Here is a 17,581-nt window from a genome sequence, read left to right on the forward strand (position 1 = left end):
AATTCGTTCTTTTTTTGTTGCAGCAGTATCATGCAACGCATAAAATTAGTACAGTACTATGCAAAAGCCTCAGGCAACCTAGCTATATATCTGTGCCTAAGACTTTTGCACAGTACTGTGTATTGGGTGTTTTTGATACTGATCATTACTTGGGAGCCTGATGTGAGCTGGAATTCTTTGGTGAAGGCTCAGAAATGAAGTCTGATGATGGCCAAATTGGAAAAGTCATAATTAGCTGACAACTTTAATTTAGTACAGAGTGATCTAAATGAGAAGGGATCTCAAACTTGGTTCAAGCAGAGCATTTAAAATAAATTGTTAAATTGGTTTATTATGTTATGTGTACAGAGGAAGAGTGAAAGACTTTTGTGTCAGTGCATTGAGGTAGTACAAGAGAAAGCAATAACAGGATACAAAACCTTGTGTGAGAGTTACAGAGAATATGCAGTGCAGACAGATGATAAGGTGTAAGGGCTGTGAGCAGGTACATTGTGAGGTTAAGAGTCTTCCTTATCGAACCAGCGATCCGTTTAAAATTGGTCCTTTAAATCAGTACAGAAAGTTAAAAAGATTTGAATTTCAAACTACATTTTCATTTTTTAGATTGCAAACGTGCAGTCAATAATTAAAGAAAGCAGTTACTTTCAGACTTCCCCTACTTGCGGACACTACTCACTCTGCAAACCGCCTTTTGCAAAACCTCCCTTCTGGAAAGCGCTGCAGGGCTATGAAGACAAAAAAAGAAATTTAACACCATTTTAAAAGTTTCTTCCCCCAGGCAGTTAATCTGATTAACTATTCTAGTTAGCCCTCCCCCCCATCTATTACACTTTAAACTACCTTTTATAATGCTCTTTATATTGTAAACACATGCTGGTATTTATGCAGGATATTACCTAAGATTAGCTTTTCTATTAATCCCAGGGAAGGGACTTTCTTGGATTCTGTCATTTTAAGACAAAAATAGATGACTGAGTATACATCATTGTAGTCATGTCAGACTATAGGCGGATATCATTAACGAAGCCAACAATCTTTCTAGTTGATAAGTAGGCATATTTCCAAGAGAGTGTTAAGGTGAGAGATCACTTTTCTCTGATCTCCATCTCAAACTGAATTTTGAATCACTTTCTTTGGAGAGCCTTGTGTTCTGTTAAACATAGAGAAACATAGAAAACCTACAGCAGAATACAGGCACTTCGGCCCATAAAACTGTCCTTACCTTAGAGCTACCTAGGCTTACCCATAGCTCAGTTAACTTTGACTGCATGTTATGATCAGAATGTCTGAAGGTTTCCAAAAAGAAATAAATGTTAACCAAAAAAATGGCAGGAGTGGTAGCCAGAAGCTGAATTGGCAGTGGCAAAGACTGAAATCTTCTGTGGGAATGAGCCACTTAGGCTGCAACAAATCTACACACATGAGCGAGCTATGCCAATCTTTTAGAGGTTTGATCCTCTACACAGCACAGTCAACTTAGTAGGCGGATTGCGTGTCAATTTTTTTTGTAGTAGTATGAGCACTTAAGCTGAGTATGATGTTCTGGGGGTTGTCCATTGGTGGGTCCTCAGGTGGCTGTAGAGGCCGATCCAGGATCTGGATATTTTGGTGCAGAGTGGGCAAGAGTAAGTGGTGGCAATGTATTCCCATTTTTAAGATGTAATGTTGAATCTCTTCAGGCAGATTTTGATGTTATCTTTGAAGCTTGCTGACCTTCCTTCATCTGGGAGTAAAGCCTCTGTATGGGGAGACGAGAGTTGGGCATCTGAATGACATAACCGATCCATCGGAGTTGGTGTTGCATTATTGTGGTGGAGATGCTGTTCATGTTGGCCTCCTCCAGTACGCTGGCGTTAGTGTGTCGGTCCTACAGCTGAACCTCAATAATAAGGATCTTTAATGGAATTGTTCTAGGGCTCTGAGGTACCTACTGTCGGTGGTCCGTGTTTGATATACAAGTCCATATAACAATTGCATTGTGAAGCATTGGAAGTGACTTGATTTTTCAAAAATCTCTTTTTTTTAAATGCTCTTATGGTATTCCAAAAATAAAAATGAAGCTCTGTTCGATTTGTAGCCCCTTTCATAGTTATTTATTGAACATAGTTGCAAGGTGTGAATTATACTAGGCATTGATTCAACGGAGAACTTCAGTTCTTAATTTAAATTGCAAGCAGTAATCAGTTTTGAATTTGTAAATAAAGAATACTCTTTCTAAAGCCCCAGTAGGAGTATGAACATATGAACATAAGAAATAGGAGCAGGAGCAGGAGTAGGCCATCTGGCCTGTCGAGCTTGCTCCGCCACTCAATAAGATCATGGCTGATCTGGCCGATCTGGCCATGGACTTATCTCCACCTACCTGCCTTTTACCCATAACCCTTAATGCCCCTACTATGCAAGTCTTAAATATATTTACTGAGGTAGCCTCCACTGCTTCATTGGGTAGAGAAATCCACAGATTCACCACCCTCTGGGGAAAAAGCAGTTCCTCCTCATCTCCGTCCTAAATCTACTCCCCTGAATTTTGAGGTTTTGTCCCCTAGTTCTATTCTCACCTACCAGTGGAAACAACTTTCCTACCCCTATCTTTATCCCTTTCATAATGTTATGTTTCTATAAGATCTCCTCTCATTCTTCTGAATTCCACTGAGTACAGTCTCAGGTGACTCAATCTCTCCTCAAAGTCTAGCCCCCTCATCTCTGGAATCAACCTGGTGAACCTCTTCTGCACTGCCTCCAAAGCTAGTATATCCTTTCTCAAGTAAGGAGACCAGAACTCCACGCAGTACTCCAGGTGCGGCCTCACCAGTACCCTGCAGCACCATAACTTCCTTGCTCTTAAATTCAATCCCTCTAGCGATGAAGGCCAACATTCCATTTGCCTTCTTGATAGCCTGCTGTACCAGCAAACCAAAGTTTTGTGATTCATGCACAAGCACATTCAAGCCCCTCTGCACAGCAGTATGCTGCAATTTCTTACCATTTAAATAATAATCTGCTTTTCCATCTTTCCTTCCATTTTTTCTTCCATTGTGCTTCCTGTTGAGTATGGCTGCTCAAGAGATGTGGTTTGTAAAGTGATGTTCCTTGTGCCTCAGTGAAATGCAGAACAATTGTGTTATGTTCATTGGCCAGGCAACACCAACTAAGAGATTTTGCACCATTGGAACTGAGATCAAGGAAGCATCCATGCCAGATTGATTTTGTAACTTAGTGAATCAAACGTTCACAGGCACATTTACCATGTATCAATAGTTTGTATATTTGTGTACTTGGAGTTAGCCTAATATATTGGGTGTCTAAGTTCTCTGTCTTCAAGCTGTTAGACCATCCACTTGAATTATTTTGTCCCAACAGAAGTGTCTGAATATTCAGAGGTGTCTTGCCATTTACAGTGTGTTTCCATTGTAAAGATGCAACTCCATGTAACCATTCGTCATTCACAAAATATTGAAATAGATATCATATTGAAATTATATTGAATCACCTGATTAAAACTTTTGATTTTAAAATCCTGGTTCTACGAGTATGGGGAGCCTCTAGTGAGAGTCTTCAGGAGAATGCCTGCTTGTATCATTTTGAACCAGTGTCATTATCACCAGTGACACAACTCACTGTCATAAAGTTCACCCTAGTGGTTAGCACAACGCTATAACAACTCGGGGCGTCGGAGTTCAGAGTTCAGTTTTGGTGTCCTCTCTACGCAAGTTTGGACATTCCTTCCCATGTGGTCATTGTAAATTGTCTTGTGATTAGGCTACTGTTAAGTAGGTGGGCAGTGTAACTTGAAGGGCCTATTTCATGCTGTATCTCTAAATACAGTAAAAATAAATAAACTAACAGAATCCATTATTGTATCATCTTAAGTCTTTATAATGCCCCCTACCTGTCTCTAAATCATTGATATATTCTGCAAGAAGCAAAGGTGCTTTGTTTTGGCTCCTGAGGCTTCCATTTGCGAATATGCATACTACCAGTGATGACATTTGATCCTGCGACCGAGCCAGTATTGGATTCATTTTACCAGTTTCTAATGGATATCATGAGCGATTACTCTGTTGACCAATATCTAATTCAAAGGAGCATTTGTGTTAATTGAGCCCTTTTTGTCGGTTTTGCAGGGACATAACTGATGATGAAGCCTTTATTGATGAACTCAGAGTATCGTTACGCTTTTTTGCAGCTGTTTTAGTCCGGAGAGCTCAGAAGGTAAGAAGGAAAACTCATGACAAAGGATAATTACTTGGGAAGTGTGTCAAAGGATAAAGACAATAAACAAGGGAAACGTGGATTCCTTGTGGCAGTGGAATGCTGACTCCTGACACCTAGAAGCTTTCTCCCACTTACGAGGCACAAATCAAATGTGGAAAGGGTCTCTCTCACTGTAGAAATATAAAAAGTAGTGCAAGAGGAGAGCAAAAAATGAGGTAGTGTTTATGGTCCATTTGGCAGAAGGAAGAAGCTATTCTTAAAACGCTGAGAGGATGATGATTATGGTAAGCAGAACATTCTGAGCAGTCTCAGTGTATGAAAAACCTAGCCCATGGCTGTTGACCCAAATATTGCTATTGAATATTAATGCAAGGATGTAATGTTGAGGCTTTACAAGGCACTAGTAAGGCCTTGTAATGGAGTATTGTGAGCAGTTTTGGGGCCCTTATCTAAGAAAGGATGTGCTGGCGTTGGAGAGGGTTCGGAGGTTTATGAAAATGATTCTGGGATTGAAAGGCTTGTCATATGAGGAGCATTTGATGACTCTGGGCCTTTACTCACTGGAATTCAGAAAAATGAGGTGGGGGATCTCTTTGAAACCAGTCGAATATTGAAAGGCATCGATGGAGGATGTTTCCTGTAGTGGGGGGCGTAGGACCAAAAGGCACAGCCTCAGAGTAGAGGGATACCCATTTAGAATGGAGGTGAGGAACTCTTTGCATTTGCAGAGTTCATTGCCACAGGCAGTTGTGAAGATACTGTACCCATACCTGTCTACTGATTTCTCAGCTGTCGCCATGCTGGAGCTTTCTCGGTCACCGGAGCTGCACATCTCTCTATTCCTGCAGCTTGTTTTGTTTGCATAATTTGTACTTTAAACTTGGAAACCAATCTCTGCATTACCTATCTTGGTATTCCTACAACCCCTGCCTGGGAATGATTGATGGTTTTCATTATGGATTTTTATGTTCAACTAAATGAGGCTCTGGAGATGTCAGGATGTATTCTTGGCCATCTCCTGTTTTTCCATCAGCAACATCTGCTGGAGGCACTCAATGCAGCTTCTGCAGTCTGCTTTCCTCCTTGTTTTACATCCATGTGCTGCCCCTCAGTGGCTACTTGAATTCTCACATATTTATCGAAGACATCCAGCTCACCACCACCATTCTCAAACCCACTGTGGATGCTGAATCATCTTGCTGTTTGCCTAACCTGCACAACTGGATAAACAGACATTTAGATTAGATTATTAGATTATGAGGACACGCAGTCCTCTTTTATTGTCATTTAGCAATGCATGCATTAAGAAATGATACAATTTGTTCCTCCAGAATGATATCACAGAAACACAAGACAAACCAAGACTAAAAAAAATGACAAAAATCACATAATTATAACATATAGTTACAGCAGTGCAAAGCAATACCGTAATTTGATAAAGAATAGACCATGGCCATGTTAAAAAAAAGTCTCAAAGTCTCTCATAAATCCCATCATCTCACACAGATGGTTGAAGGGAGAAACTCTCCCTGCCATGAGCTTCCAGCGCCGCAAACTTGCCGATGCAGCATCCTGGAAGTACCCCGACCACAGTCCAACTCTGAGTCTGTCCGAAAACTTCGAGCCTCCGACCAGCCCTCCGACACCGAGCACCATCTCTGCTGAGCGCTTTGACCCCAGCCCGGCAACAGGCAATAGGCAAAGCCGAGGATTTGGGACCTTCCCCTCTAGAGACTCTCGATCGCACAGTAGCAGCGGCAGTGAAGCAGGCATTTCAGAAGTTACTCCAGATGTTCCTCCGTGCTGCTCATGTCCGTCTCCATCAAGTCAGGATTGTGCACGTCCCCTATTTAACAAATACGATATCAATTCGGAGCGGCCGCGCGCATTTCTTCTTGTGTGATCACTGTTAGCAGATCATCTGAGGCTGAACCAGACTGTTTCCTATTTAAGACTATAAGGCATGGGAGCAGAATTAGGCCATTCTGCCCATCGAGTCTGCTCCGTCATTCCATCATGGCTGATACCAGATCCCACTCAACCCCATATACCTGCCTTTTCGCCATATCCTTTGATGCCCTGACCAATCAGAAAACTATCAACTTCCACTTTAAATATACCCACAGACGGCCTCCACCACAGTCTGTGGCGGAGCATTCCACAGATTCACTACTCTCTGGCTAATACAAAAAAAACTTCCTTACCTCTGTTCTAAATAGTTGCCCTCCCCCCTCCCCCCCAATTTTGAGGCTATACCTCTAGTTCTGGATACCCCCACCATTGAAAACATCCTCTCCACATCCACCTTACCTAGTCTTTTCAATGAGATCCCCCCACATTCTTCTAAATTCCAGTGAGTACAGGTCCAAAGCTGCCAAATGCTTCTCACGTTAACTCCTTCATTCCTGGAATCATCCTTGTGAGCCTCCTCTGGACTCTTTCCAATGACAAGACAACCTTTCTGAGATACGGGGCCCAAAACTGTTGACAGTACTCCAAGAGCGGCTTGACTAGTGTCTTATAAAACCTCAGCATTATCTCCTGGCTTTTACATTCTATTTGCCTTGAAATAAATGCCAACATTGTATTTGCCCTCTTTACAGGTTGAGTCTCTTTATCACAGACTCAACCTGTGAATTAACCTTCTGGGAGTCTTGCACGAGGACTCCTAAGACCCTCTGCACCTCTGATGTTTGAATTTTATTCCCACTTAGGTAACAGTGTGCACTATTGTTCCTCTTACCAAAATGCATTATCATGCATTTCCCAACACTGTATTCCATCTGCCACTTCCCATTCTTCCAATTTGTCTAAGTCGTGCTGCAATTGCATTGCTTCCTCAGCACCACCTACCCCATCTATCTTTGTATCATCTGCAAACTGTGTAATTAACCATCAATTCCATTATTTAAATGATTGACAAACAATGTGAAAAGTAGCAGTCCCAATACTGACCCCGAGGAACACCATTACTCACTGCCAATCAACCAGAAATGGCCCCCTTTATTCCCACTCATTGCTTCCTGCCTGTCAGCTATTCCTCTATACATGCTAGTATCTTTCCTGTAATAGGCATCCGTTAGTCTCGTGAGACCATGGATTTGCGCCTTGGAAGGTTTCCAGGGCGCAGGCCTGGGCAAGGTTGTATGGAAGACCGGCAGTTGCCCATGCTGCAAGTCTGCCCTCTCCACGCCACCGATGTTGTCCAAGGGAAGGGCACTAGGGCCGATACAGCTTGGCACCAGTGTCATCGCAGAGCAATGTTAAGTGCCTTGCTCAAGGACACAACACTCTGCCTCAGCTGAGGCTTGAACTAGTGACCGTCAGGTCACTAGACTTACACCTTAACAACCTGGCCACGCGCCAACACAATAGGCGCTATAGGATTTTATCTTGTTAAGCAGCATCATGTGTGGCACCTTATCAAATGCCTTCTGAAAATCCAGGTAAGTGACATCCACTGCCTCTTCTTTGTCAACCCTGCTTGTTACTTCCTCAAAGAACTCTGACTGATTTGTCAGGCAAGATTTCCCATGCTGACTTTGAATTATTTTATCATTAGTCTCCAAATACCCCAAAACCTCATCCTTAATAATAGACTCCAACACTTTCCCAACCACTGAGATTAGGTTTACTGGCCTATAATTTCCTTTATTTTGCCTTCCTCCCTTCTTAAAGAGTGGAGTGACATTTGCTATTTTCCGGTCCTCTGGGACCATGCCAGAATCAAGTGATTCTTGAAAGATTATGACCAATATATCTCTTCAGCAACCTCTCTCAGAACTCTGGGATGTAGTCTAGTTTTGAGTCAGTTGAATCAGTGATGCTCTTCTGCATTACTACTACTGTGTATTTCCACCTCCAACAACCTCTGTCTCCATTCCCACCTCCGCTCATTCAAGCCTTTGTTGCCTGTACCTCTTAAGAGATGCTGCCTGGCCTGCTGCATTCACCAGCAACCTTGATGTGTGTTGCTTGAATTTCCAGCATCTGCAGAATTCCTGTTGTATGCGTTGCCTGTGATGCTGTTTAGCTTCCCACCTTCCATTGCTCACACTTGAGACTCCCTGATTCTAACTCGTACCTCATCCTGTTCACTGGGTACCTTTGGGTTCACTCACTAATGGGGGTCTCAGTCCTTGTGTCTTATAACTTACGCTTTGCCGATAAGTTCCTTATTGTCTTCCCCTTTCCCTATTTTCGTATGGTAGTATAGTGGCTAGCACAGCACTTTACAGTACAGACAACCCAGGTTCAATTCCCAGCACTGGAGTTTGTATGTTCTCCCCATGATTGCATGGGTTTCCTCCAAGTGCTCTGGTTTCCTCCCGCAGTCCAAAGATGCACCGTTTGGTAGGTTAATTGGTTATTGTAAATTGTCCTGTAATTAGGCTGAGATTAAATCCAGGGATTGTTGGGTGGCGTGGCTTGAAGGCCTGGAAAGGCCTATTCCATGCTGTATCTCAGTAAATAAATAATAGTCTTTTAGTGCTTTAACATTCAGATCTATGCACCTCTGGAGGATATACCTTCAGTTGAGAGCATTGGCTATGAAATTCCCCCATGGGCCCCTGTGGCTCTTGACCTTTATTTCTGCCTTCAAAGTATCCTTTAAAATCACACTCTTTGACAAAGCTTTCATGTAATGAGTTTGTTATTGATTTCTTCTTTGATTATTTCTTGGTATGCCATGGAATATTTTACTCAAGATTTTTGTTTTTGTTTACTTCCACTGCCCCCATTAGTGGCTGCTATTTCTAACTCCTTTCCGCTTTAAAGCTATCTCAACATATGGTCTTCATTGTCATACCACTGTGCCTTGCCGCTCCCCTCTTGCCCGTTCTCAGTTACTCATCCTTGTGCAACTGATTCTCAGTATGCATCCCTGTATGTATGCAGCTGAACGGAGATTCGGTCTCCTAGTCAGAGCTCCCTGAGAGCTTCTGTGTTCATGTTGTCAAAGAGTATATTTATAACAGGAGGGAGCAGCCATTCCTCCCACTGGCATTGTCTGACATCAAAGATAATGGAAATGGCAGAAGTTTGATTGAGGAGAGAGCATGTTAAGCAGGCTTTTAAAAAATGAGATAGAGGTAGGAAAAAAATGAAAGTCTTAAGCTGGAATTTAACATATATCTTTAAAAAGCCCACAAATTAGGAACTGAAGCATGAAATGCAGACAAGCCAATTGGAGTTAGAACTGTACCAAAAGTTGCTGCCAATCAAATAGCAAATAAATGTTTTGAGGTAGCTCGTTTCAAGCTTCGTGTCACTCCGAAGGAGCCTGGGCTTGGTGTATTCCCTCAGCCAGTCACGATGTCTGGGCAATCTGACATTCCCAGTACAAATCCTCTTATGGTAAGAACTGAAACCTGTTAGGTTTATCAAACTGAGCGAAGCAAAGTCTGATCGATTTTTTACAGTGAATTCCGAACTGGATCACGAACTGTACAAATTTTACCGGATCACCATGGTAATGTAGCGGTTAGCCCAATGCAATTACAGCTCGGGGTGTTGGCATTCAGAATTCAATTCCAACACCGCCTGTGAGGAATTTGTATATCCTCCCTGTGATTGCATGGGTTTCCTTTGGGTGCTCTGGTTTCCTCCCACTGCCCAAAGGCATACCGGTTAGTTGGTGAATTGGTCATTGAAAATTGTCCTGTGATTCGGCCCGGGTTAAACAGATGGGTTGCTGGGCAGTGCGTCTTGTTGGACCAGAAGGACTTGTTGTGTGCTGTATCTCTAAATAAATAAAAAGATAAATAACTTCAATACTATCTCATGTTTGGTTAATCCAGCATTTAAGCTGCTTAATTGATAATAAAACTCTCTTTTTGTGTTAGATTGATGTTCCAGTCCTTGTAAACCGGAAATTATTAAATGCGGCAGTGAAGCACATTGAGGTCATTTCAAAAGCAAGGCAAAAAGGTATTAAAAGTGCATATATGGGTGAAAATATTCACTAAGTAAAAATACAGATGATATGCGCATGCAAAAATTTACAAAGAGCACAGGAACGTTATGTCCTTCCATTCTAAGGCATAATGTTCCTCTAGTTATTTATCTTGGGGAGCTTCAAGTGAATTTTGTGTAGTTCAAGCTTGCATTACACTGTCACTGCGACCTTACTGTGGTCTGACATGATGTTACTGCATTCTGTTTCCTATCTCCTTTACCCTGTAGCAATCCGAACTGTTGTTTTAGTGCTGATTTGTCTATAGTTTGTAATTTGAATTAGCCATAGAGGCAGTGATTCAGCAGAGTTGAAGCTTATGAGACAAATATTTGTGTCCCTTTGAAAGGTGTAAAAGTAATGGCCCACCGTAAGTCCAGTGTGGTCACTGTTGCAGTAGAGGAAACATAACAGGCAACGAGCTCTCAAAAGCAACGACATGATGACAGATCTGTATTTTAATTTATCCACATTTTTAGTAATGTGCATAGCACTGGCAGGGCAAGCAGTTATTGCTGGTCTCTAATAGGCCTGAAGTTGCAGGCTTTCCCAGCTTTCCAGAGGCCAGATCAGTTAACTGTACAGAGGTGGCAGGCTTTCCCAGCTTTCCAGAGGCCATATCAATTAACAGTATAGAGGTGGCCAGCTTTCCACAGGCCAGTTCAGTTAACTGTACAGAGGTGGCCGGCTTTTCCAGCTTTCTAGAGGCCAGTTCAGTTAACTGTACTGTACTGGGCCTGTAATCACATACAGGCCACACTAGGTAAGGACACCAGATTTTCTTGCCTGAAAGACATGAGTGAACCAGACATGGTGTAAGTGACAGTCAAGCAGTGTTTCGTAGTTATTGTAACAGACTAGCTGTTATTTTACAAAATGGTTTATTTACTGAAACAGGCTTTGAACTGGAATCCAAACCAAAATGAGTCCTTTGATTGGAACCCTGGAGCAGCCCAGAGTAGGCCCAAAGCCTTGGTATCAGCTCATCATATTAGTGGGCACTGAGCACAGCAGCTGGGCCAGTCTTCATAGCCTCAGCAATGTAGAGAGAGGAGTGAACATGGTGGGAGAGCGAGTGAAATCCACTCTCACCTCCGATCCTGACAACCTGTCTTTCCAGTCTATCTGGGCCAGTGATTAAATTTTCCAAACAGCATATGGTACCTTGCACTAGGACTGGGCACTGCTGCGGCATCTTGCTCTAGGCCTGGACCGCACCGCCCAGCAACTTGCTCCAGGGCCAGATTTTGCCCCCCAGCCCGAAGCCACTGTCGACTTCTCCAGATTAGCTCAGCGTGCAGAGCGATCCAGCCTTGCACCCGGGCCAGTTGTATGGGCATGGGAACTCCTCTGCCTCAACCTCTCCCCTCTGAATGGCTCACTCCATCTGCATTGATTCTGCAGTGCACCAGCTCAGTTCATCCCTCGAACTCGCTTCGCCTTCGCTCACCTCTTCATTGTTTGCAGTGATAATTTACCACAGTTTACTTCACAATAGGTGTTATTAGCAATGTTTTTAATCAAATCTCTTGTCTTTTAAGCAGCTGGTGAGCTGTCGCACATGTTCGGTGGCGTCATCTTAAACCGGAACTTTTATCCGGGTTCCAGCTTGAGGGTTACTTACCTTGTCTGAAAGTTAGTTCATCTAAAGTTTTCAGCCAAATGATTTTCCTCAGTGACCACATACAGACCAACTTTTGCCACCTTGAAATCAAAAGTAGAGTACAGTTTGCCAAAGTGGAATTTGTCTTTGGTGTATAAAGTCATTCAGTGATGAAGGGCGTCTCTGGAATTCTTCCTCTGACCACCCTGGGATGGCTCCCAGACTTGAATATTGTTCTTCACATTTCCACCGAAAGCTGCAATTAGCAAGTTTCTGGAGGAGATCCATACTAATCATGACCTTTTGATGTTGACCAAGTTTTTGAATCCACCTATTGCACTGGATGTATCCTCTATGATCACAGCTGTAATGCTAGAAGTGGGTGACGATGTTAACCTCAGGACTCCTGCATGAAGTCTCAGTGTTAACATTACAGTTTCCCAGTAGAATTCACTTGATTCAACTCACCATGTTGTCACTAGACCTTGCTGAATAGGTTTCAGACAGGGGAAGGCCTATGCTCGACGAGCACCTCTGTGGTGGAATGCAAGAATTAGGACCAGGAGACCACTTGACCCCTTAAACCTATGCCATCATTCATCACAGCTGATCTTATAACCTCAAGTATCCTTTCCCTGCCCTATTCTAATGGCTATAAAGGGAGAGCATGAATTTACACAGAACCATTTTGCATTAAGAACACTATACATTTTCTGATAAAAATCCCACAAAAAGTAGTGGATACAGCCCAGTTGATCACGAAGCTTTGTCACAGGAAAGCAGCATCCTCCATTGAGGACCTCCCACCACCCAGGATATGCTTTCTTCTCGCTGCTGCCATTAGGAAGGAAGTACAGGAGCCTCAAGACTCTCACTGCTTGGTTCAGGAACAGTTATTACCCCTCAGACACCAGGCTCTTGAACAACTTGCTCCACCACTGAAATGTCCCCACAACCTATGGACTCACTCTGAAGGACTCTTCATCTCCTGTTCTCTATGCGTTGCTTATTTATTTATCATTATTTTTGTATTTGCACAGTTTGTTGTCTTTTGTACACTGGTTGAATACCCAAGTTGGTGCAGTCTTTCATTGATTCTGTTATGGATTTACTGAGTATGCCTGCTTGAAAATTAATCTCAGGGTTGTTTATGGCGACATATATGTATTTTAATGGTAAATTTACTTTGACTTTCATTTGAAGTATATTCACTGTTATGTCAGTACAAGGTTTTTACCCCAAACCATTACCTCTACATTTATTAGTTGCACAGCTCTTTCAGCTGTGGTGTGTACTCCTATTACCCACACTGGATTATATAACTAGAAAAATAGTGACTATTAGCCTTAATGCCAACTATATTGCTAGGTAGCAAAAATCCCTGGACGCGCCGTCATTAATGAATCAGATTTCTCATTGGCACTGGTTACATGTAACTGCGTGCTATAACTTACTGCAGATGAGATGGATTGCTGAAGTTTGATTACAGTGCATTTACAGTATCGTACTGAGTAAAAGAACACTGATCTTAATTGTCATGTGATGCTGTAAGTATTCAACTGATGTGCCTTTTAAGAAACATTGAAAGGTAATGTTTCAACGTATGTTTAAAATTGTTTGACTATTGTTTCAAGCTGTGAGCAGTCTGCAGGATCGTTACCTCGGTTCTAGTTCTAGAACTGGAATTGCATTTTGCCTGGATGTGTATTTATGACCAATCTGAGGTCTTTATTCTGCCTGCAGTAAAACACAGTGAATATTTACAGCAAGCTGCATTGGAGGAGTATGGACCAGATCTGCATCTGGCTCTGAGAAGCCGTCGGGATGAACTGCAGTATCTCAGGAAGTTAACAGAACTGCTTTTCCCATATATTTTGCCACCAAAATCCACAGAATGCAGGTAATGAACACTGATTTATATTTTGCATGTTGCGAAAGGAAATGTATGTGATGGCAGCCTTTTATTTTGAGAACACCCTGTGAAAATAATTGAATGCTTCTTTTGGTATTCATTTCCTCTGGAGCAACAAATCTATTTCTGCAATATTTCAGCTTTCCCTTTAAATTATGATGAAATATTTATATTTTCAAGCATTTATAGCACATTACAGGCCCTTTGACCCTTGATGTTGTGCCGACCTTTTAACCTACCCTAAGATCAATCTATCCCTTCCCTCCTACGTAGCCCTCCTTTTTTTTTCTAATATATATGTGCCTATCTAAGAATTTCTTAAATGTCCCTAATGCATCTGCCTCTACCACCACCCTGGCAGGGCGATCTTTGCCCCCAGTACTGTCTCTGAAAATAAAACAAACAAACAAACTTGCCTCTAACATTCCCCCTATACTTTCCTCCAATCACCTTAAAATTGTTCCCTCAATTTTCTATGACAACTTTTCCTTGTTTGTCATCCTAAAGTTTTGGCCACTCCTTCCTTATGTAATAAGTTGTTCTGAAAATAAAACATACCACTTTAATTTTGAAAATCTCTAAGCAAGATGCTTCTGTGGCCTAATTTTGCAATGTGTTTTGGGGAATGTCTCTGGTAATGATTGCTACATTTATTGCCATTAGATCTGTCCTCTTTCTCTCATACTTTATTGATCCTGGAGAAATTGGTTTTCGTTACAGTTGCACCATAAATAATTAAATAGTAATAAAACCATAAATAATTAAATAGTAATATGTAAATTATGCCAGGAAATAAGTCCAGGACCAGCCTATATCGATGCCATCAAAACTTTTCATAATCTTAAAGATCTCTATAAGAGCACTCTTCAGCTTCTGAGGGGATAAACACAGCAGCTTTTCCAGATGGCTGTATTATCAAACCTGACTGGCTTTCTATCTTATTTAAAGTCATCGCTTTTGAGTTCCTTCATGGCGTGCTTCTTTTCAGCTCACTCCATTTCTGCAGACCCCAGACATTCTGCACTGTGATTCTGAGCTCTCCCCAATTCACACAGTTACCAGTTACCATTCTGCAATTGCCTCTGAACTCCCCTCCCTCATCTTTCCATCACCCATGAAATTCTCATTCAACACACTTTTGCTGTTAACCACCAAACCATTCTCTTTTGAGAATGTGATCGTGAATAAGAATCTGACATTGGAAATTAAATCATCTGTTACCTTTTCATTAATAATTCTTGGGAATGTATTGGAGTAAGTAAGTCACTGTTAACAAGGAACACAGCTAATGGAAAAAGAAATAGGACATTTCTACATATTAGCAGCGATCTTTCAGATCCATGTTCTATGTGGTTTAAGAAAATTTAAAACAGAATGTTCTTCAAGTGTATTACTGTTTCTCATCTAGATCATTAACCCTGTTGATCCAAGAAATTCTGGCTGGGTCAGTCTTCCTTCCTTCCCTAGACTTCTTAGCTGATCCGGTGAGTAAACCATTTTGAGTAATAGAATTACTTTTACCAAACAAATACATAAATATGCATACACAACTTATTTAAGCCATTGAGTATGAATGAAGTTTGTATGATGGGACAGGACTTGATCTCTCTAACTCAGAAATATTGCCTGTATATAGATTCCCCACATGCGGACCAGGGTGGAAATATCCTGTACTGTAGCAAAGTGGTCAGGACCATAAACACTTGGCATTGCCAGTAAGATTGGGAATTCATTGGCAGAGTTCCGATCTAACATTAACTAAGGGATCCGACAGTTCACTTTTGGCTTGCTGAATATGGCCTAGTGTCATCATTTCATTTTGAACCACCAGTACTGGCTGGCCAGCCAGGTTGGAATGTGGCTTGCAAATGGAGCGTAAAGTCAGAGTCTATTGTTATCTGCAAAGGGCATCACAGTAGTGTAGCAGCTCAGGGCATTGGAGCTCGATTCAGGCGTCCTCTGTAAGGAGTTTGTACATCTTCCCCGTGAAGCGTGAGTTTCCTCCGGGTGCTCCGGTTTCTGGTGACACAGTTAATGGGTCATTGTAAATAGTTCTGTAATTAGGCCTGGGTTAAATAGGTGGATTGCTGGAAGGTGTGGCTCGTTGAGCAGAAAGGGCTATTCCATGCTATATTTCTAAATAAGTAAAAAAAATAAAATAAGCGAATAACTTCCTTGCAGCAGCATCATAGGCACGTAGCATCAGGTAAACAGCATTCGCAAGGAAAATAAATGGTTCACTATTTTCACAAGAAGGAATGCAATTTATACAAAGAAAGTCTGTTTCAGTGTAAGAAGCCTTGTTTGCTTTGCACAGCATTTATTCCTGACTTACAAAGTTTAGAATTTTGTGAAACAAATGGTTTGAAAGGGTTTACTTTATATAGTATTTGCAGCTTAGAAACAGACCTTTGAACACAACAGGTCCAGGTCACCTTTCACCCTCTTTACCTTGTTGACTTGCTTATCTATTTTATTGAGAGATTCGGTGTGGATAGGCCCTTTGAACCACACTGCCCAGCAACCCCCGACAGTCCTGATGTACCCCTAACCTAATCACAGGACAATTTACAATGACCAGTTAACCTACCGAGTATGTCTTTGGGCTGTGGGAGGAAACCGGAGGATGGGAAAACCCACACCTTCCATGGAGAGGACTCCTTACAAAGGACATCGGGATTGATCTCCGAACTCCGATGTCCTGAGCTGTAATAGCATCCTGTTAACTACTTCGCTACCGTGGCACCCTATGCCTTTCTATACCTAAAGCTATTCTATACCTTTCTTTCTCTGCTTAATTGAACTTTTACCATTTGAGATGGCGGAAGTTATGGAGAATTATGTGCTTTTCTAGCCCTGTAACTTCCAGTAATGCCCCCCTCCCCCCCTCCAACATTCCCATTCCCTTTTCCCTCTTCCCTCTCTCACCCTATCTCCTTATCTGCCCATCACCTCCCTTTGGCATTCCTTACCCTTTTTTTTCCTTCCATGGCCTTCTGTCCTTTCCTATCAGATTCCCCCTTCTCCTGCCCTGTGTCTCTTTCACCAATCAACATCCCAGCTGTTTACTTCACTCCTCCCCCTGCCAGTTTCACCTTTCACCTTGTGTTTCTTCCTCCCCTCCCTCTATCTTTTAATTCTGACTCCTCATCTTGTTTTTTCTCCAGCCCTGATGAAACGTATTCCATAGATGCTGCCTGGCCTGCTGAGTTCCTCCAACATTTTATGTGTGTTGCCAGTTACTGCTGAATTCCTTTTCGATTTGTTTGATGCTCTATTTATTGTATCTGATTGAGCCTCCTGCTGAATGACACACCTTCTCAGCATCTAAGTTATTACAATTTGTCAGATCACCCTCAGTAAAATACTCCACTCCACTCCATTTCAACCTTTCTGCTGATTATTATCTCTTGATTTTGGTGTTGTTCTCATAAATCTCTTATGCATTTTAGAGATTTACAACACAGAAATAGACTCTTCTGCCCATTAGAGTCCATGCTACCCATCTGAGCACTTGGTGTGTAGCCTTTAGTATCTTGATGGTCATTTAGATATTGAAATATTTTTAGGTCTCCACCTCTGTCCCCTCCTGAGCAGTGCATTCAAAACTCCAGTCCCCCTCTGAATGAAATTTTATTGTTCTCTCCGTAAACTGACTCCTAACCTCGAACCTATCTTTGGTGTCTCGATACTTCTGCAATGGGGCCTACGGTGTCATTGCCTCTCATAATTCTCTCATAAATCTATCCCATGGTAAAATCCTGGTGCGTCTCCACTGTATCCCAGTCCTGTACTGAGATGACCCAAACTGCAGTTAAATCATTGCAGGTGTGACCTCAGTGTTTTTTAAAAAAACTTCCCTTCCATTCCGTGCCACACTTAATGAAGACTACTA

At 42.1% G+C, this 17,581-nt stretch overlaps 1 protein-coding gene across 3 annotated transcripts in view; it reads left to right on the top strand.

Moving 5' to 3' along the window:
* The window catches only part of snx14 (sorting nexin 14), a 174,602-nt gene that overhangs the window by 35,698 nt on the left and 121,323 nt on the right, over positions 1 to 17,581 (top strand). For all 3 annotated transcript variants that reach the window (XM_063056561.1, XM_063056563.1, XM_063056562.1), the window contains exons 6-9: positions 4,125 to 4,212; positions 10,062 to 10,146; positions 13,518 to 13,674; positions 15,095 to 15,170. In XM_063056561.1, coding sequence (XP_062912631.1) covers positions 4,125 to 4,212; positions 10,062 to 10,146; positions 13,518 to 13,674; positions 15,095 to 15,170 — 406 coding nt within the window. The remainder of the gene's footprint in view (positions 1 to 4,124; positions 4,213 to 10,061; positions 10,147 to 13,517; positions 13,675 to 15,094; positions 15,171 to 17,581) is intronic.

The sequence above is a fragment of the Mobula hypostoma genome, chromosome 8 (assembly GCF_963921235.1).
Source record: "Mobula hypostoma chromosome 8, sMobHyp1.1, whole genome shotgun sequence".
NCBI classification, from domain to species: Eukaryota; Metazoa; Chordata; class Chondrichthyes; order Myliobatiformes; family Myliobatidae; genus Mobula; species Mobula hypostoma.